The sequence below is a fragment of the Cyprinus carpio genome, chromosome B19, assembly GCF_018340385.1.
Source record: "Cyprinus carpio isolate SPL01 chromosome B19, ASM1834038v1, whole genome shotgun sequence".
NCBI lineage: Eukaryota > Metazoa > Chordata > Actinopteri > Cypriniformes > Cyprinidae > Cyprinus > Cyprinus carpio.
The window spans coordinates 28,946,301-28,967,656 of NC_056615.1; the positions used below are offsets into that span (position 1 = coordinate 28,946,301).

Sequence of the window (21,356 nt, forward strand, 5' to 3'; positions counted from 1 at the left end):
CTAAAAGTCCGTCAAAACAGATCTGACTTTAATCCAGACTCAATGCAAGATAGAACCCGAATTTAAAAACGCCTTCTTAAATAAAACGTATAACATTTAGACATGCAGGACAGGACTGCAGATCAACAGATCAGACAAGACAGACACAGTGCTGCCATCTTGGATTGACGTCACCTCATAATATCATCTTGGATGTGACATTTCATCTCACATGTAAACGACGTACGAAGAATGATCCCCTGGAGTCCTTGATTAGCTATTTCTATTTCTATTCAGGGGCCATATAAAGTGTATTATATGTTTTTTGTTGGAACAGCTCCAGTCAAGCCTGCAAAGCCCTGCAGAGAGTTGTGCGCTTAGCTAAACGCATCTCAGGGTCTGCTCTCCCCTCTCTGCAGGACATCTACCTCAATCGCTGCAAATGCAGAGATGTTAGAATGTTAAATTAACAAGTCACTATGTCACTCTCTTTTCATTTTGCGGTAAGCGCTTCCGTAACCTGATGGCAAAAACTGAGAGACTTAGGAAGAGCTTCTTCCCCCATGCCATCAGGCTCTTAAACTCAAACTCAGTCTCTTAACCTCTACATGACTTCACTTAATAATCAGTAAGATACTGAATATACTGACATTGACACTTGCACACAGCAATTTCTATAAATTTTATTTTTATTTAATTACTTTATTACCTCTATTGCTGCTATGTAAATACCCCGTACAACCTGTTTGCACATTCTCCTCTTGTGCATTCCTGCTCATCTTAATATTTATTTTTCTGCTCATCTCAAGTCTACAGTATACTGTCCTGCACATTTTTTTTTCTATAAGCATCTTATTTTATTCTTTTTTTTTACCTTACTTTTTCCATATCATATTTTTTTGTATGATTTTCTTGTGTTTGTGTTCTTTAATAATTGGACTGTTCGTGGAGCAGACCTGACTTACATTTCACTGCTGGTCATATGCTCTCCATATAACCATGTGTAACAGAGTTGTACATACAATATATTGTGTGTCTCCACTTGCTAAGAATGTTAAATAATCACACTGGAGGATGATTGGATAGAATAGGGGTTAATAGGGCTTCCTATTGGCTGGCTGGTTCTTTGTGCTGTGTGCGCCCTCAATTGCACTTATCAGTTCACATGTGTAAGGCCAGCGGTAAGTTGTGTGATTGATAACTCTGTAATTCTGTCTGTCTGTTAATGAAATGTGTTGGATGTTGGTGAAGAGTGTGAAAAATATGTTTTATTATAGCACCAGCAGGAGGAGTGTCGATTATGCTGGAATGGGCCTATATCAACTCACTCTGTTACTGTGTTTTCTCAGTGAATAAATTGATGAATGGGAGACGATTTATTGAACAAGAGCTTTATTGACACAACACCACGCAAAGAGGCCAGTTACACATGTATGTGAGTTACAAATGTTCTTTGATGAATATTATCTTGATTGGGTGTTTGTTGTTTGGGTTGTGTTTGATTTGTGTAGAGCTGTGGCCCTCCAGGAATGTGTGAGTTTTAGAGGATTTTGGTTTGTTACATTCTAATTAATTAATTTTAGAGTTTTTTGTGTTCTTTGTTTGAGTTTGAGGCAATTTTGAAAATATATTAGAATATTTCTTGGGGACTCAAGATCTGTTCAAGTGGCACCGAATGCTATAGGAATGACCAATGGCGCAAAAAGTGGGTATGCGCTATATGCAGCGCACAGGGGCGCTGCACAATGGGGGGCGCCAAAGCGATGGTTAATTTTTTTTAAAATAATAAAAGTTATATAAAATTTATATAAAAGTTATATATAAAAAAAGTTATATACATTTTAGAGGACTAACAAGCTAGAGTAGGCGCCGATGCCCTCATAAGATTCCATCATAGAATTTAGACATAGAAGGGTAATATCGCAAGTGGGTGGGGCGCCGTGAGCACTGAGTGAGCAGCAGTAACGTTAGTGAGTTGTCGATGAAACTCGAAAAAGATGGATAAAGCAAAAAAGCTATCGGGGGGCTAAAAAATAGAAAAAGAAAGAGCGAAAAGGAGATGGCATGTCAGGGGATGCAACAGCAGCTAAATAAGTGGATTGTTGAAAGGCAAACAGGTAGGATTTAAAATGTGACGTCTATGCTTGGAGGATTGCAAATACGTTATTCATGTTAACAGACTAGCTAGCGTTTGCTAACACTGGGAATGTAGCAGACAGAATATGTAGCTAGTTTAGAATATGCAAAAACAAGGTTGCTGAGCTGAAAAACTGAAAACTATAAGGTAGCATTTACAATAAATGACAAGAATCTGGAAAGCAACTTTAATATCTCTGGTTTACCGTGGAATCATGCATAGATTTGCTACCAAACTTGGAGGCTTGCAAATATTAATGTGTCTGGCAAGTTTTAATAACTTACTGCAAAATAATGTTGCTGATATCTACATTTAGATTTTGGTTAAACCCTATGGTACCAATCCCATGCATGACATATCTCAATTTTATTAAAGTAAAATAACAACTGGCATGCACAATACATGACTAGAAGCTGGAAAACATTACTTATGCAATAAGGCTGGTTTATCATGGAAACAAATAGATTTTTTTTTTTTTTTTACCATTAGCTGCTCATGTTAGCTCAGCTGTCCTGTCAGACATACAGGCTACAGTTACATCTGCTAGGTGACATGTAAGCTGTAATTAGGGTCACATCTCCCTCTCTATCTTTAAAGATCTGTGCTATATTATATATATATATATATATATATATATATATATATATATATATATATATATATATATATGTGTTGTGTGTTTATGTGTATATATATGTGTGGGGTGTGTGGTGTGTGTGTGTGTGTGTGTACATATATACCATAAATTATGGTAGGCTTACAGTGGCTGTCTGATATACTTTAAAATAAAAATTTATTATTTTAAGCCCATACATGATGATGTCCGGCACACTTATTTATTTAAAAGTTGGGGGGGGGCAACATTTTTTGCTGCATACCCCCCTAACACTGGATAGTTGCACCCCTGGGAATGACCCAAAACTGTACTAATGAAATATACTGAAATGCAAAAATAAAAATGCAAATCAAATGTATAAAATACTTGAAATCTTTTAGTCAATTTAAGTTATTCCCTGTCATTGTTTATTTAAAACATGAACAGACATAAGACCATTAAAGTTAATTAATAACACAATAATATCAACTTAAAATACGTATAAAAAAAAAAAAAAAAAAAAAAAAGATCTAAAAAAAACCTATAAAGAAAATAAGAAACATTGTCTTTGTTTACTTGCATTTCATGTGACCATGAAACCTGGCATCAAAAACAAACACAACCACAGACTCACACGTCTTCATGTCCATGAGCATCAGGATTCGGGAGCGCACCTGCTCGCACTGTTCAGGTGAGTCTATTTCCTGACGGCGCGGTCCCTTTAAGCGTTGCCATGGCGACAGTGTTTGTGTTCCGGTTCTGTTCGGCGCATGCGCAGGAGAGTCACTCGGCGAATCAAACATTTCGTGACTGTCGTTCGCAATGGCGCATTACAGAGTGAGTAAAGAAACAAACAAACAAACAAACACTGATAAAACTAGAGATGTCACGAGACGCTGTCGGTTCTTTACTGCTGAACTCTGACACGCTGTTATTGACGAGTGTGTTTCTGTGAAGCTGTGTTGTAAAAAGCGCCGTGGAGAATAAAGGAGACGCGTTTAGCTTTAAAAAGCCTTTTGATATCGTGTAAATGTGTGTGAATCTGCTCGAACTTCGCTTTTCTTCGTGATGTCTGGATGTTTGAATCAGTTTGTATGAAGTTAGGGTTCACACGGGTGTAGAGAATCACATAACTAACACAAACTGTCTTCATCTAAAACAAAATAGTCTTTTGTTTTTTTCCTCACATTGATGACACTTGGTACATTGTAATCTAATGAAATGACCTTCAGACTCTTTTAAGTGTGATGTAGTGGTCTTCCGTGAGCATCATGGCATTAATAGCAGGTTAAAGAGCAGAGTAACGCTTCTGTTTTCATCTTCTGTGGGACGGACAGGTGTCCGAGTCGAAGCGAGAGCAGTTCAGGAGATATCTGGAGAAGGCCGGCGTTCTCGAAAGCCTCACCAACGGTAAGAACATCAGATCAATCCACCGAATGAAAGAACATCTGTTCTTCTGTGTGGCTGACTTCATCTTCTGCTTCTCAGTCCTGGTGGCTCTGTACGAGGAGACCGAGAAACCCAACAATGCCTTGGAGTATCCTTACACTGCCGCTCAGCCAGAACCACAGCCTGCCATCGCTTACTGCTTTCTGTTTCAGAAACGTCACGCTCATCCGTATGATGAAGGTGAAGCTTTATAAAGAGACGCAGAAGTATCATGCAGTGATCGCGTGTGTTCTGGGGGAATACGGTAGGGCTCGGTTAAATTACATGAATATGTTTTTGTTTTTTAACTAAAACCCTGCCCTTGCTTCATGAAACCCTTATTAGCACAGCAGTTCATCCAACTAGCCCGAAAAAGCACACGAGTTGCATGAAATCAAGTTGAAAAACACAATACAATTCTTCTTCTTTCTTCTCTGAGGTTGATCAAGATGCTGAAACATGTTTTTAATTCAGTTTGGACGGCAGGTGAAAACAGGGAGTGTTTTTATGTGTGTTATGACGTTGATTTAAGGTAAACTATCCTTCCCTCCTGAGCTGGAAATTGGAATATTGCATAAAACATTTGCAAATAAGGACCATTTCAATCCAACGAGTCAGAGAGAACAAAATCATCACTTCTTGATAAACTGGCACAAAATATCACTAAGAAAGTAGGAGAAGCCACTGAATATAATAATTTTTGTATTTTATAAGTGATTGGCGCCTCAGAGCGAGCAGACGAAACACAATAAATGCTGTCACTGCTTTCGGATGCTGCTGCTTGTGTAAGACCAAACAAAACAGAAATACTTTGAGGACAGACTTTGCTCGGGCGTTTCAGAAAGATCATAACATTTCAGATGTTATGGACTGAGATCGAGCCGCTGGTTAGTAAGGTTATGCCATCCCATAGCGCAAAGCCACATGACTTTTGAACGCTCGTGCAGAATCTATTCGCAAAGTGTGTTTCCATCTCCAGTTATTCACATTAACCCTTTTTCAGGGTTTTAAGTCAAAACCCCCCTCGAGCGAGCGTAGAAACCTTTTTGTGAATTAAGGGATTTCTTTTCTAAATCTGGTTTAGTGCTTCTCAGACCTGGGCCCAAACCACAGCATGTTTTATATCTCTCCTCGTTTAACACCTGATTAAACTCATCAGCTCTTTAGTAGAGACCTGACCTGGCTGTGTTAAATGAGGGAGATGACGAATGTGCGGTGCTTTGGGTGAAGCACTGATTTACAGAAACCAACAGCCAAGGACAGGATATTTGATAAATAATGCATTACATTTTAGTTTGTTTTTCATCAAATCCTGTCACACACAGCAAAACGCTGGGAATATATGAGTCGTGTCACATGAGCTCACTCGGTGATACTTCTGCGTCTTTACCAAACTTTATACTGATGGCCATACATTGACATTACATTCAAGTTTCTTTAAATTTCTGCTTTGTGGTCTGAAAAAGAAAGAAGGGCAGTGAATGATGACTGGATTTTCATGTTTGGCTGAACTAACCCTTAAAGGCCCGGTTTCACAGAAGGGGCTTTGTTTAAGCCAGGACTAACCCTTAGTTAAATTAAGAGATTTAAGCAGCTTTTATGAAAATGCCTTAGATGAAAAGTTACAGGTGTGCATCGTGAGACAGAACAACGGCACTGACATATTTTAAGAGCGAGATATTTTCTGACAGCTTTTAGACCTGAAGTTGCAGAGGCCATGAAACACGATAATGTTTGATGCAAAACAAAACTAGATCTCTCTTATATGTTACTCTTACCGTAAATATATCAAAACTTAATTTTTGATTAGTAATATGCATCGCTAAGAACTTAATTTGAACAACTTTAAAGATGATTTTCTCAATATTTCGATTTTTTTGCTCCCTCAGATTCCAGATTTCCAAATAGCTGTATCTCAGTTAAATATTGTCCTCCTAACAAACCACACATCAATGGAGAGATTTATTCAGATTTGACAGATAAATAATTTCAAAAATTTGACCCTCATGGTTTTGTGCTCCAGGGTCTCCACTGGAAGTTCCTGAAGCATGTTACGTTACGCGTGTAAACACATTTTGCAAATGTGTTAATGTCAAAGCTTGTGATTTAATAAAGATATTAAATAACAATAGATGTTAAGTATGTTATAAAAATAAGACCACTGCGCTGTGAGTAATTGTGGTCATTTACACGGTTCGCTCAGTGGAAGATCTCAGCTCGGGCACCATTTCAGCATCACGGCAGGTTTAACAGCCTTAACTAACCCAGGTGAATAAGCCTTAACTTACCCACCCATCAGCTTCATCAAGCATCAGCTGGGCGTCGGACCCGAGGCAGAAGATGCCGAGAGTCTGCGGCTGGAGCTGAACACTTTACAGCAGAAATATGATCAGCTGATGGAGGAGAACAAAGAGCTGAGGAGCAGGGTGAGATATTACCCACACACACTGTTCACAGCGGATTTAACTCAGACTGTGATCACGTGTGCTTTGTGTTTGTGTGAAGTACAGCTGCTGCAGTACGAGCCGGCGCAGGGCGGGGGAACAGAATAACTACACACACCTTCAGTTTCAGATACTTCTTCACATCAGAAGTCTTTGAGTTTGTTTTTGTAATAAATGTATAAGAGGTGAATTTTTTTGTTGTTGTTCAGCCAAAATGTGCCTGATATTTAATAAAAACATTTTTCTGCACTGTTCTCCTGATGTTTAGTGATTTATAAAACTACAAACTATAGTTCTGTTTAAAATAAGTTGTACACTTGCAGACCACGCTAAAACAAGACTTTAACTTAGACCATGGTGCTTTAATATAACATATTGGGGCTTTTTTATTATAAAAAATGCACAGCAAGTTTCTTAGAGGTAAGTTATCACAGTCGTCCGAGACTGTCCCTTGTTTCAAAAATATCTATTCAGCCAAGACTACTCAAGCAAGAACAAGTCAATCATTACTGCAAGTCTAACAGTTATATTTTATACTGCTTAAAGTGCATGACATCATTTTCTGTTCTTTTTGGAAACGTTAAATAAAATGGTGCAAGGAATTGATCAAATTAATTGTCAGTTGGCTGACATCTCAAGATGTCCATCATAAAAAGATGAATTAGCACTGGATTGTGGGAAATAATCCCCATCTTTTTATCTTTGCGTTAATACACATAGTTTAGTCTGTAGGTTTGTATAGAATCACAGAGTATGCAAGATAGCTTTTTTTTGGTTGTTAAATATATTTGATCTCTACATAAATTCTGCAAGATTATATGAACTTTTGCACTCAGCTTTATTATGTTGGTGGATCACAGATAGTATGTATGTATTTTGGTGCTCTGACTGTGTAATGTAATATGCGTTGCTGACTAAATATACCACAGCATCTATCTTACTGATCATCTCACAGCTGTCAGTATATATATATACATATTATTATGTTGTATAAATATATATATATATATATATATATATATCATTTATATCTTACTGATCATCTCACAGCTGTCAGTATATATATATACATATATATCTTACTGATATCTTTAAAATTAGATTTCTTTGCTATCAGAGGCGACTATACACATCAATATAGACACTAAGATATGTCTGTCAATTACAGATGGTTTCATCTATAAACACTTTAAGATATGATTTTTTATTTTAGATTGTTTCTTTTATATACAGATGTTTTCTATTTAGACAGTACAGGCTGAAAATAAAGCTTCAATCTTGTGTTCAGTGACAGTTCAGCCAAAAAGATCATTCTCACCAACATGTCATTCCAAACCTGTGACTGACTTTCTTCTGCTGAATACAAAGACATCGTAAAGAATGTGGGTAACCAACGAGTTGATGAATACTATGTGCTATGAGAACATTACAGGTTTGTAGTGATGCAGCCACAACAATGTAAACTGCATCATGAGGTAAACATGAAAAAAACATGGAAAACACAGATCGTCAGTTCAGCACTATAGTAATTTAACTAGCAGTTACTAACACTGTACAAACAGTCTATGTTGTTTTGGCAGAAATATATTTATTATCAGTGTTACTGTTATTACAAACCTCATTCCAGAAAAGCTGGGACACTGTATAAATTGTGAATAAAACAGAATGCAATGATGTGGAAGTTTCAAATTTCAATATTTTATTCAGAACCTCATTAGAAAAACACCAAATGTTTAAACTGAGAAAATGTATAATTTTAAGGGAAAATAAGTTGATTTTTAAATTTCATGGCATCAACACATCTCAAAAAAGTTGGGACAAGGCCATGTTTACCACTGTGTGGCATCCCCTCTTCTTTTTATAACAGTCTGCAAACGTCTGGGGACTGAGGAGACAAGTTGCTCAAGTTTAGGAATAAGAATGTTGTCCCATTCTTGTCTAATACAGGCTTCTAGTTGCTCAACTGTCTTAGGTCTTCTTTGTCGCATCTTCCTCTTTATGATGCACCAAACTCCAGTCTATGGTGAAAGATCTGGACTGCAGGCTGGCCATTTCAGTACCCGGATCCTTCTTCTACACAGCCATGATGTTGTAATTGATGCAGTATGTGGTCTGGCATTGTCATGTTGGAAAATGCAAGGTCTTCCCTGAAAGAGACAAGACAACTTTTTTGGAATGTGTAGCTCTCATGAAATCCAAAATGAGCCAATATTTGGCATGACATTTCAAATTGTCTCACTTTCAACATTTAATATGTTATCTATATGCTATTGTGAATAAAATATGTTTATGAGATTTGGAAATTATTCCATTTTTTTTTTACTCACAATTTGTACAGTGTCCCAACTTTTTTTGGAATTGGGTTTGTACTTTATTTTTAATAAGATGATTTTGTAGTTTCAAGTTTATATATATATATTTATATAGTTACAAGTTTATATAATACTAATTCTAAGCAAGAACTTCTTTCTCTTTAGATGTTTATTGTAATTCATTTTAAGTAAAATGTTAATTCAGTAAGAGCATGATTAAATATAAATATCAGTGTCTTATATAAATTCGATTTTTACTATTTACAAATATTAAAGTTCTTAAGGTGCTCGATTGTGCGTTGTTGCATGAATTGATATGACTAAATGTTTCTTATTTAAATTTAATTTTCACATAAATCTAACTAAAGGGGATAGTAGAAGATAATTTGAGAAATTCACGAAATTTGTGTCCATACAGTAGAAATCCAGGGTAACCAAAATGGTTTGGTAACATTCTACAAAATATCTTTTGTGTCCCACAGAACAAAGTAAGTCATACAGGTTTGGAATCACATGAGGTTGTGAAAATGAAAACAGAATTTATCAGCAATACATTTCTTGCATTCTAGCTCAAAATCAATGCTTTACTCTTAAGTGCATTTTTATGTGAGAAAAGTGCAATATTAAGTTTGTTGCATTTTTCTGCAAATTCAGTAATATCTCTCATTGTCCTGTTTATTTATTTATTTACTCCATATGAAGCACCTATAACCCAACAAAACATTCATGGTGGGTGGAACTCGTGGGCTGCATTTGTCAAGGGCTGAATTTTAACCCCAGTCCAGCCTTGGTTGGAACAACATGAGGGCAAGTAAATGATGACAGAATGGTCATTTTTTGGTTGAGCCATCCCATCACACAGAGCCTCAGATCTGCAGGTCACTGGCGGCTCGTCTGCTGGTGCTCTTTTTTGTGGATGCTTGTCGTCTTTTGTGTGAGAAGGTGGGGATTCCTTTTGGATCCGTGCTGGTGTGCTGGTGCTGGTATGGTAGGCTGCGGTGTCAGAGGGGTTTAGTTTCGGCTGGGTGAGAAGGTGGGAATCCTGACTGTTTCTCTGCTGCTTGTGCAGATCTGTTAGCGAGCCCTGAGACTCCACCGGGAGCCGCGTCTGCGCTGCAGCGGATGCCGGGAGCCGCGTCTGCGCTGCAGCGGATCGATCCAGCAGCTGTTCTCCTGCCGCACCTGGATGGGCACGAACGCAGACGAGGGGTTAACAAACACAGGGTAAGTGGGTCCATTGCTCTGCCTCTCCAGGAGCGGAGCAAATCTGTCGGGCAGCGGGGCTTATCTGCGCTGTCCGAGCCGTTCCCTTCCGCCGGACGGGGGCTTATATGCCCCTGATGCAGGTGGTAGTTAATCTTGTTACTGAGATCTTCTTGATCTCCAGCAGGCTAAGGAGCAGCAAGTTGGCGGCGATGCCCTTCATGAACACTATGAAGACGCTCTTCTCCGTGGGCCTCGAGACGAAGCAGTCCACCACATTGGGACACGGCTCCCGCTCGCACTTGTACAGACGCTGGAGCTTGGGCCCATACAGCAGGCACTGGCCCGTCATGAAGCCCATCTCCACCACGGAGTGGGTCACCACATGCGCCAGGTAGGTCTGCAGCAGTGGGCCCCAGAGCGGAGCCTTGTTCAGCTTCCCCTGCTCCAGCTGCCGCAGCTCCCGCTCCACCCGCCGCCGATGCACGGCCCTAGCTCCTTTGCCTCCGTCAGCTCCAGCTCCCACTGGAGAGCCACGCGCAGGGCGCGCAGCTGGTAGATGGCGTGGCCCATGTAGACCAGCGAGGAGATGAAGATGACCTGCAGGACCCAGTAGCGGATGAGCGAGACGGGGAAGGCGTGGCTGTGTTTTTCATTCAACCGAACGCTGTGGTTTGAGAAATCTAGGTCACTGCTAACTTTATATCCTGGCAAAAGTAATCAATGCGATGTGTTGCCGTGCCTCTGTAAAGGCCTGCGGGTCAACTGGAGGAGATGGTCCTGATGTAGCATGAGACTGCACTGATGCAATCACGTAACTCAGAATGCAGTTAATGCCCCCGGTTTCACAGACAAGGCTTAAAAGCCTAGTCCTAGACTAAAATACTAGTCTGTTTCAACTGATAGATCTTAAAATATTTCAATGCCTTTGTTTTATCTCAAGATGGACACCAGTAATGTTTTTTTTTTTTTCTAAGACATGTTTATAAAACTGAACTATGGCCTAATCCTGGCTTAGACTAAGCCCTGTCTGTGAAACCAGGCCTAGGTTTATTAATGCCGTTGGGCTGTTGACTGAAGAGACTTCGGTTCTGCTGTTCCTCAAGCATGTGCGTGACCAACAGCGCTGTGAGTAACTAGCTCTCCTCTGTCGATGCTTATTATCCTAATTAACGATCAATCGGTCATGTCCGATTTCATACATGAACTGCTCTAAGAATCCAATCAAGGTTCTCCCTCAAGCTGACGTCTGTCGATGTTTTTAAACTCATCATTGATGGCCAGAGAGTGCAGGGGCGGTGCTTCAGCATCTCTCGACCAATCAGGAGTCCCATGAGGCGGTGGATTGTGGGATGGATTTGGCAGCGGCTGTTCTCTTACATGCTAACGATGATGATCATCAAATGCTGAAGGGTCACATGGTCAGGGCTAGATTTCTTTGACACGTGTCAAACGCCTCAAAGCACAGGACAGAGTTAAGTGTCCGTGGCAGGTTGGCCTTTCATGACAACACACAAGACAAGACAATAAAAAAAATAGGCAAGATTATGAAAAAAAAAAAAAAAAAAAACCTTTTTCAAAATATATTTTGTGTGACACTCCTACACTCTTAAAAATCTGTGACATCAATTTCCAACCACTACAAAAAGTTGTTCTTTTATTAACTGACCAATGAAAGATTATTTAGGAACTAAAAATGTTTCTTCCATGGCATCACTGTGAAAAAACCTCTTTTGGAACCTTTATTTTAAAGAGTGAACAGATTTGGAAAAACATGAGGGCGAGTAAACGGAAAAATTAGGGTGAACTCCTTTTTAATTTTGGAAACTCAATCAGAAGGCTGAAGTCACAACGTGTAACAAGATTCCTTTGTAATTATTACTCCAAACCAAAACCACAAGCACACATTGTGCCAAATCAGCATCATATACTTCAAAATGATTAGGAATAAAGATCTGAGGATAAACTGGAAAATGAACACAACAACATACTGGTGCACAAGAAATTTATTTCATTCTGAGGTTACATGTAAAAGGCCTGCAGATTTCACAATAAAACACATCCGAGACACTCATGGAAGACCGTTTTAAATGGATGGCCATTACTGGTCAACTAAAACAAAAATCTCATACAAAAATATTGAGGCGATTTTCATCTCTCATTCTGCGCAGCTGCGCTTATAAACTAAACTGCACAGACATAATCAATGCTAACACTGCAGCCGTTAACAGATGCGTGCGCTAAAACAGGCGATGGTTTGATTGCCTCTCCTTATTAAAAAAACAAAACAAAAAAACAGACAGATGGCTGTCACTCGAAGACATTCACGCAAACAACAAAACCTCAACAGGTTTGGATGGGCTCTAATGCCCCCAGGACTTGCGTCCGGCCCAGGAGCGGGATCTGGAGCGGGATCTGGAGCGGGATCTAGAAGGGGAGCGTGTCTGCGTCTTCTCCTCAGCAGCGTCCAGAGTCTCTGTGTGGAGTTGGCTGGTTTCCCGCGGGCTGCTGGACTTGGACCTGGAGCGCGACCGAGCTCCGCCTCTGCTCTTGGAGTGGGCGGGGCTTCGGCTCCGGTCGCGTGCGGAGGGCCTGGGCCTGCGGGAGTCCATTCAGAAGAGTTAGCATAGAGTCACATAGAGTTACATTTAAAAGTGTTACACTAGGGACCTTAACTCTTTCCCCGCCAAACACAGAATTTTTCGTTATTCATGAGAATGCTTCCCTGCCAAACAGAAAGTTCTTGCTGTTTTATGCTAAAGGGTGCTATTACACATCACCTGAATGAGTCTAGAACGGCCGATCAAAAACAATTTATTCTAGCTTCAAGCATTCTTTTTTATCAACAATTGAATGTAGGTAGGTTTCATAAAAAAGCAACATTTTGAGCAAAAAGCTGAAAAAATAAAATAACTTTCTCTGTTACAAAATATTCTGGGGGCCATGAAATTTTTGTGAAAATCAGCAAAAACGTTGGCGGTGGCTGGCAACTTTTCTCAAAAATGCTGGCGGGGAAAGAGTTGTGATAAAGTGATAAAAAAAAATGCTCATAAAATATAAAAATGCTTTTAATTATATATTTTTTTTAAACCAACATCATCCTGATAATAACTACCAAAAATTTAAAGATCTCAACTTTTGGTGACTTCCAGTAACATTTTCCACCATGAAGAACTTGAAATAACAATTCTAAAGGAACGAGACTGAGCGACTGATCCACTACAATACACTGTTCTGAAATAGTTAAAATGTTCTGTAACAGTGAAGCAAGAAAACAGAATTAGTTATTACATCAATTGAGTGATTGAGTGCCAGTCAAATTAAAGTGAGTTCATTTACTCGCCCTTGTGTTGTTCAAACCTGGATGAGTTTCTTTCTTCTGTTCAACACAAAAGAAGAGATTTGGAAGGATGCTGGTAACAGTTTTTGATTCCCACTGACACAACTCCCATTCCCACACAAAATTTCTCTACTATAACAGTCAAACACATTCTTCAAAACATCATCTTTTGTGCTCAACAGGAAAAACAAACCTACACAGGTTTGAACAAAATGAGGCTGAGTACATAATTCTCATTTATGGGTGAACTATCGCTTTAACAAAGCTGATTAGTGATTTAAAGCATGTTACCATCCAACAAACAGGTTTTCCAACTAATCTAAATTAGTCTAGATTTTTTAAGTAGTAGTTAATAGATTACACCAACATTAGGCTGCTTTTAGCCTTGCTCTGGAGTTGGTGCACTCTCTGGCTATGAACCTAAGTAAATAAATAAATTAGCACAATAATAACGTGTATCGGCGGGCTGATGATTGGATGACATGACTACAGAGCATATCACCCAACACTAATGCCTATCCTGAAAAGCACAGTACGAATGAACGTGAATTATGATGAGTGGATTGCCTGGTTTTCCCTGGTTTTACTGCACAACATGGAGGACAAGAACTTGTGGTTGCCTCCGTGAAGTGCATTCAAATCGTTTAATCCCGCTTATACCTTACAAGTTAAAGCTGTTAATGATGTTTCGCAGCGCAATATTTGACTGGAAGGGTAAAAAGCGTTAGCGCTAGCATTTTGCCCACTTCAAATCAGATGAAATACTGTGTTAAGATCACATTTATTTAATTTATTTTAATCATCGATTATTAACTGTTAACCGACAAGTTTAATTTAAATTAGAATTGAATTAAATTATAACGCACAAGTCTATGGACCCATTAAAAGCACCAAAACTTGTTTTCCAGGGATTCATTTTACGTGCGCAAAAGACAGCAAACGGAACACAATTCACATGATCACATCACGCACCTCTGCGAGCGGAGAAAACATAAAGCTAGATAGCCTAGCCTTTATATAATTAATAAATAGGCCTAATGAGAAATATACTTTTTTTTCTTCATTTTACAAAAGCACAAGATTTGTTTTTACATTTACATTTAGTCATTTAGCAGACGCTTTTATCCAAAGCAACTTACAAATGAGGACAATGGAAGCAATCAAAATCAACAAAAGAGCAATGATAAACAAGTGCTATAACAAGTCTCAGCTAGCTTAACACAGCACACGTAGCAAGGGCTTTTAAATAATATAATAAATAAAAAGAAAACAGAATAGAAAAAGAATATAGCAAGCTAGTGTTTTTTGCAAAAAAATTTTTTTGCTTTTGTTAATTGTATAATAAATGAAAAGAAAACCGGCAGAATACAAAAAGATTAGAAAGCTAGTTTTTTTTTTTAAGAATAGAATTAGAATAGAGAGTGCTAGAGTTACAGGGTCAAATAAAGACGGAAGAGAATGTACACAAATACAACCAAACATTTTACAGTGTCTGTTATCTGTATGACTAGGAGTAGCTGTTTCCACTGTTCAAGTGCATGCGCACACAGTTAAGCATTTCTAACATGTTCATTATCATAATACAATACAGTCAGGCAAACATATAGAAACTGCTCAGGTTAAATATGTAGTACAATCTGTGTCGCTTAACGTTATCACCGTACCGCAGTGATGTTATACACATGCTGTTTGGATACTGGAACGCGAGTGTACAAAACCAGGTTTACATAAATAATATTTTGGCATTTAAATACATTGCAAATAAGGAAACATTTGGATTTGTGTCGAATGAGAGATCCAACGTAGGTTTCAGTTTCACTTTAGCCTAAATTAATTTGTTTTGGCTTGTCGTTTATAGCCTATATTTTTCATTCTTGTTCTTTTCTGAATACTGTTAAATTGAAAGGATTTGCTGTGGAGTGAGGGGAACTAAAATATTCTAGCTAAACGTTTCACATCTCATTGGGTCTATTTCTGAATTGAATAATAAAATATGACTTATACGTGACATTAATTTAGAGCGGTGATTAAACTGACTTGGAACTACCTGTGCATTAAACGGTTTAACTGCATACCTGCCAGCCAATCAGAATCCAGAATTCAGGCTGAACCATAGTATAAATAATAATGAGTTAGCTGAGGTCCAGATCAGTCAGCTCTGATTGCGGGTGAGATGACGTACCTGTCGTGTTCTCGGCTGCGTCTGCGGTGTGTTCCTCCTCTGGACCTGCTGGGAGAAGCACAAGGTCAGTGTCCTGATCCACACTAGTGAGGGATGCTGTGACGCTCTCTTGCTCACTCTCTAGGGCTCTGGGATCGTCTGCGGCGCCTGTCATACGACGGGCTGCGAGACCTGCGTCTGTCGCGGCTGCGTGAGCGTCTGCGCCGATCGTAGTCATCATATCGTGAGTGGCTGCGTGGCGACTGCCGGTCCTTGGACTTCATCTGCCCCGGCGCTGACAAACACAAGAGAGCTCGGTCACACTTAGGCCTGGAAAATAAATCCATGCATCGCGAATCGAGAAATGATTCTGAGATTTTCGGAATGCATGGTGATTCTTTCTCGAGTCGATTCTGAGCTTAGTTGTGAACAGCAGATGGCGCTGCATGCGTTAGAAACAGCCGTACTCTGCTCGTTTCCAAATCCTTACACACATCTGAAACTAAAATAATCATTCATTAAATCAGAAAAGGTTGAAGAGAATCACAAGGGTGTTCACCGTGGGCTGTTTACATTAATCTGGTGTCATAAAAGCATTCAGAGCCGAGGTGTAATCACAGACTCAGCCGAACACACAAGTGCTCTTCAGCTCTTCTTCATGAGCGTTTGAGTGTGTGGATAAAAACTAGAGTAGAGCGCCATCTGCTGTTAAAATATAAGCTCGGAATCCATTCCAGAGAGAATCGTGATGCATTCAGAAGATCTCAGAATCAATCCACGAATCGATTCTGCATCTATTTATCAGCACAGCGCTAGGCACAATCGCTCCCAAACACAGTCTCCTCTCAGACCGGGTCAGCACTCACTCTTGCGGTCGCCCTGAGCGAACTGGATCTCGATCTGCCGTCCACAGACCCACTTCCTGTCCAGATTGAGCAAAGCATCCTCTGCATCCCGGACATCCTCGAACGTGCTGCGCTGTTAAGGGCTCCAACCGAGGGTGTTCCTCTCACACACACACACACACAGATACTCCGACACACACTTACTCACACACACACGCACACACACACACTCACTCACTCACTCACACTCACTCACTCACTCACTCACTCACACACACATCAATAGGGCTGGGTGAAAAAAATACTGCTCTCTTGATTTCAATCGATTCTCATTTTAATGAAATTATATCACTTCTTAAATCCCAGGAATGGATCAGTCGGGCCTGTTTTCAGTTATGGGCAGACACTGCAGGCAAAAACACTGCGTTCACATGACTCTGTCAAGTTTGTTTCAAAAGGGTTTTTTTCAGACTAATGGAAAGAAAACATCGAAAAGACAATTCTGTGCTTTTTTTTTTACAGCACTTTAATTGTGTCAACAGATTTCAATTACAGTACATATTTTTAAAGGCCGTTTTCTCAAAATAATTTTTTTCTCCTACACTGAGCCATAAATCTCCACTTCACTTACTCACCAAACATTACATTTTTATTCCTGCTTAATTATATGCATTTTATTCCCCCAAAACAATGTGAAAATATATTGCTTTCTGTCTGTTCTAAGTGTTTTCTGAATTATGTAATGACAAAAGTTGAGGGGGGGGGGGGGTCACCTGTGCAGGGCCCTATGAAATCTGTTTTATTTTTTCCCAAATACTGTTTTTGCTAAATTCTCTGTTTTAGCATGTCTAATCATTTGAATGCATAAAAACAACTTCATTTATTTAAATTTATTCTTAAAATAGCCTTAGGAAAGTTTTTTTTTTTTAACACCAGAAATTCTGTATTGCAGGGCTCCAGACAAAGAAAAATCAATTAAGTAGCCATTGGCTCCTATAAGAAATAAAATTAGGCACCAAATTATTTTTTAGGTGCCACAGAATAACAGGCTATTATTATTATTATTTTTAACACTAACATTTCAATCATACTGTCATGTGTTTCTGTCTCTTCATCTTGTAGATGAACTGGGAACTAACTGTCTTTTCCAGCTTGAGAACTACACACAGTCACAAATCAATTAAGTGTAATCACCTACTTTTGATTAATTCATTTAAAGTTTGACAAATTCCATGACATTCTGCGTTATACAGTAAATTCTGTTTTTATGATTAGGGTCCGTGATTCCGTCCACGCGCATGTGTGTGTGTGAGAGAGTGTGTGTGTGAGAGAGCGTGTGTGTGAGTGTGTGTGTGTGTGTGAGAGCGAGTGTGTGTGTGTTGTGTGTGTGAGCGAGTGTGTGTGTGTGTGAGCGATTGTAGTGTGTGTGTGTGTGAGGCCAAAGTGTGTGTGTGTGAGGAGAGTGTGTGTGTGAGAGCGACTGTCGTGTGTGTGTGTGTGAGTGTGTGTGTGTGTGTGAGAGCGAGTGTGTGTGAGCGCGAGTGTGTGTGTGAGCGCGAGTGTGTGTGTGAGCGCGAGTGTGTGTGTGAGCGAGGGTGTGTGTGTGTGTGAGTGAGTGTGAGTGAGAGTGAGTGTGTGTGAGCAAGTGTGTGTGTGTGAGAGAGTGTGTGTGAGTGAGTGTGTGTGAGCGAGTGTGTGTGTGTGTGTGTGTGTGAGAGTGTGAGAGTGTATGTGCAATACAGAGAAAAATAATAATAATTCATTACATTAATAAAGCACTTTTCTGCTGTTCTAAGCGCTCTACATTGTGAGGGGATCTCCAGCAGTGTGCAGCCACCACACACCGCTTACTGCTGGAGGAGACCGTGATGCAGCAGTCAGCAGATTTGGGGATTGTTAGGAGGTCATGATGGTCAGAGACTGATGGGGGAATCTGGCCAGGAGGCCGAGGTCACACCTCTACTCTTTACGAAAGACATCCTGGGATTTTAATGACCACACAGAGAGTCAGGACCTCGGTTTAACGTCTCATCTGTCGGTCTATGTGTGAGAGAGCAGGGGAGAACTGTAAATGCGTGACCATGTAGAGACAGAAAGGACATGCCATCGTATAAATAACGTAAGGCTATTTAGTTTTAATAAAAGAAGAAGGTATTGACCTGTTTGATAGGAAAGGTAACCTTAAAAGACTTCTGTTGTGGTGTGGTGCTAATATAATAGCAGGAGAGACACTGGGACACCCACAGATCAGTCACTTTAACCTTCAGTTTTATAGTAATGTAGTACCAACTGACTCCTGTATATTTAAGAGCATTAGTTGAGAGATTGTTTTCCTTGAGAAAATGTGGAATATACTGCACCTGATGTGTATCCAAAATAATCAATATTCACAAGCTGGTGAATGAGAATCGAATGGTGAAGTGTCAAAACCCAGCCCTACAAAGGAACACAGGCTTGTGTCCCGAATCAGAGGATACCGGAGTGACCTTTACCTTCATCTTTACTCTTTAAAACGCCGCTGCCGCTCGTCTCGGCCCCACAGCGCCTCAACTGCTTTAGTTTCTCACTCTGCCTCTCTGTCTTTCTGGCGGCGGCTTGTCTTTTAGTCCTACTCTACACGGCTCTTTAACTGTGTCTTTGTGCCGGCTCCAGCAGGAGGCGCCGCTAGATCAGGGAGAGAGATCAGGGTTAACACTCGCAGTCAAAGGATATTGAATGTAAGCGAATCCTCTGGGCCGGCGTGAGTAGAAGTCTAGGGGGATGTAGACGTCGGTGACGGGGCCGTAGCGGCCGAACTCTCGCCGCAGATCCTCTGGCCTGAACACCGGAAACAACATCTTACAGCACATACTTACCAACATCTTCAAGAAAAGCTGCTGCTCACTTACTCTCCCTCGCTCTTCCCCGCGAGGTGAGGCTTGTGCTTCAGCACAGCAGTAAGAGATGTGAACCGTGCTCCTCAGGGACTCATAAAATGAAAGCCAGTGGCTTCCGTCAATGTGAGAGTCAAGAAAAGCACAGCCGGCACCAGACTGAACCCCGTGGCTCCTGACGATATACTGAGCTCTTCTGAAGCGTCTCAGCATTATTACTGTAACCCAGAGCCTCACACTTCAGATCACCATGATTATGAGCTCAAATCTGCTTTTAACATACTATCTCTATTTAAAAAAAAAATGATTTAATCACCAATTGAACCGTCTTTTATACACTAGAACACTGAAGTGCACTACAAGTGGTGACTAAATACATTTTTTTTTTAAATACAGATAGTATGTTAAAAACATTTTAGTTCATTCTGGTGTCCCAAAACAGCACAGTTAGATCATCTTAAATACTACTAAAGAAACACTTTTAGTACATTATGGAAGTGTACCTTTTATATAACCTGGTTTCTCAAGGTTTGTGTCAAAAGCTGATGAAGACTAGTTTATTCACTTTATATGCTTTAGACATGACAAACATCACATTTCACCTCAGGCTCTGGATTACAGTAATAATGTTTTAATAATGTTGAGTTTCTTGCACAGACCAATCGTCTCGCTTCATAAGACCTCAATAAATCATCAGGAACCGCGGGATTCGTTTAGTGTTGCTTGAGATGGTTTTTTTGCATCTTCTTGGCTGTTCTGCTGAAGAACTAACCTCATCTACAGCTCACGGCTCGAGGGACAGTAAACTCACAGAAAATGATCATTTTTGGGTGAAGTGTCCCTTCATAGCAGACACACACACACACACACACACACGGAGCATTATTCTGAGTTGAGCAGGAGTTAGTGCAGATCAAAACAAGCATTATTCTGACTCGTCCCTCAACAGAAACAGAAGAATTAGGAGGAAACAGAGGACCACTTCAGGAAGATTTAAAACCTTCTGTTAAAAGAGAGAAAATCTAGATGATATAATATAAAAAATGAGCTGAAATATATCGCACACCAACAAAAAACAAAAATTTGTATTATTTTAAATCAACATTTATATCATTGTGTGTTCATGGGGACAAAACTGTAAAATTGTATATAAATTTAGGCAGAAATGAATCTAATATCTACTGATTGTTTCACTCCATGCATCGCCTGGACATTAATTAATCTTCATTAGGCCACAATGTCTTCGGTGTTTCTGATCATAATAATGCTTCTTCATGAAACAGTCTTTCTACTCTAACAGCTTTTATTACTGCAGAGACAAAAACAGGCTTTCATATCGGAATATCTGATGGGAAATCATATGATTATTTAAGTAATAGTAAATATACATATTATAATAATGATTATGAGGATAAGCACAGTAAAACCCATTCAAACACGCAATGTTACGCATCAGAACTATACCAGACATATGAAACATGTTTGCTCAGAGACATCGGCTTCATTAATCAGAACTATAAGCGCTTTGTGGAAGGTTATGGAAGCGGGAACTAATAAAGTTTCTCTTACCGGGACTCGTCGGAAATATTGCGGACGAACAGAGAGCTGTTCGGCGGTCTCATGTACCGAGACATTACAATTATTATTAAAGTCTTTTATCCTTGTTAAGGCCAAATATGAATGACTTTTAAGGATGATTCCTTTCTGAAATCTTTCTCGCTCCACGCGGTTCTGTGTCGCTTTTACTTCGGCGGCATCGAGGCGTGAACACAACAGCGCTCCAATGATTTTTAAGGCCAAATATAGCACACGCCTAGAGACTCACCACGCTCCACACACTCACACACACACACACACTCTCTCACACACTCACACACACACACACACACTCACTCACACACTCACACTCACACACACACACACACACACTCATTCAACACACACACACACACCACACACACACACTCTCACACACACACACACACACACACTCACTCTCACACACACACACACTCACACTCACACAGACACACACACAC

The 21,356-nt window shown here is 39.9% G+C and overlaps 2 protein-coding genes and 1 pseudogene across 6 annotated transcripts; 2 read left to right on the plus strand and 1 right to left on the minus strand.

The window, feature by feature from the left end:
* Positions 1-21,356, plus strand: part of LOC109070544 — a 731,031-nt pseudogene that overhangs the window by 161,496 nt on the left and 548,179 nt on the right.
* Positions 3,407-6,837, plus strand: LOC109100104 (c-Myc-binding protein-like). 4 transcript variants are annotated; one of them, XM_042745806.1, is made up of 5 exons: positions 3,409-3,548; positions 4,049-4,121; positions 4,200-4,248; positions 6,439-6,565; positions 6,645-6,837. In XM_042745806.1, the coding sequence occupies exons 1-5, from the start codon at positions 3,534-3,536 to the stop codon at positions 6,738-6,740; spliced, it is 360 nt and encodes a 119-aa protein (XP_042601740.1). In that variant the 5' UTR covers positions 3,409-3,533; the 3' UTR covers positions 6,741-6,837. The 4 variants fall into 4 exon arrangements, with proteins under 4 accessions (XP_042601737.1, XP_042601740.1, XP_042601738.1 ...); XM_019113602.2 differs by having other exon boundaries at positions 3,411-3,548; positions 6,650-6,837; XM_042745803.1 differs by having other exon boundaries at positions 3,407-3,548; positions 4,049-4,248.
* LOC109066317 (serine/arginine-rich splicing factor 10-like) lies at positions 12,090-21,089 on the minus strand. 2 transcript variants are annotated; one of them, XM_042745799.1, is made up of 6 exons: positions 20,887-21,089; positions 19,157-19,261; positions 16,466-16,569; positions 15,738-15,894; positions 15,621-15,668; positions 12,090-12,696 (listed from the first exon to the last, which is right to left on the minus strand). In XM_042745799.1, exons 1-6 carry the CDS (start codon positions 20,949-20,951, stop codon positions 12,462-12,464), a joined length of 714 nt encoding a protein of 237 aa, XP_042601733.1. In that variant the 5' UTR covers positions 20,952-21,089; the 3' UTR covers positions 12,090-12,461. The 2 variants fall into 2 exon arrangements, with proteins under 2 accessions (XP_042601733.1, XP_042601734.1); XM_042745800.1 differs by having other exon boundaries at positions 15,621-15,665; positions 20,887-21,087.

What these genes read in the sequence shown, in the direction of transcription:
- LOC109100104 (XM_042745803.1), top strand. An exon ending in AAACCCAACAATGCCTTGGA is followed by an intron (nt 4,249 to 6,438) that starts GTATCCTTACAC and finishes CCCACCCATCAG; the next exon opens with CTTCATCAAGCATCAGCTGG. An exon ending in ACAAAGAGCTGAGGAGCAGG is followed by an intron (nt 6,566 to 6,644) that starts GTGAGATATTAC and finishes GTTTGTGTGAAG; the next exon opens with TACAGCTGCTGCAGTACGAG.
- LOC109066317 (XM_042745799.1), bottom strand. Translation starts at nt 20,951, where the DNA reads ATGTCTCGGTACATGAGACCGCCGAACAGCTCTCTGTTCGTCCGCAAT. An exon ending in AGAGGATTCGCTTACATTCA is followed by an intron (nt 16,570 to 19,156) that starts ATATCCTTTGAC and finishes ACAGCGCAGCAC; the next exon opens with GTTCGAGGATGTCCGGGATG. An exon ending in CGCTCAGGGCGACCGCAAGA is followed by an intron (nt 15,895 to 16,465) that starts GTGAGTGCTGAC and finishes TGTGTTTGTCAG; the next exon opens with CGCCGGGGCAGATGAAGTCC.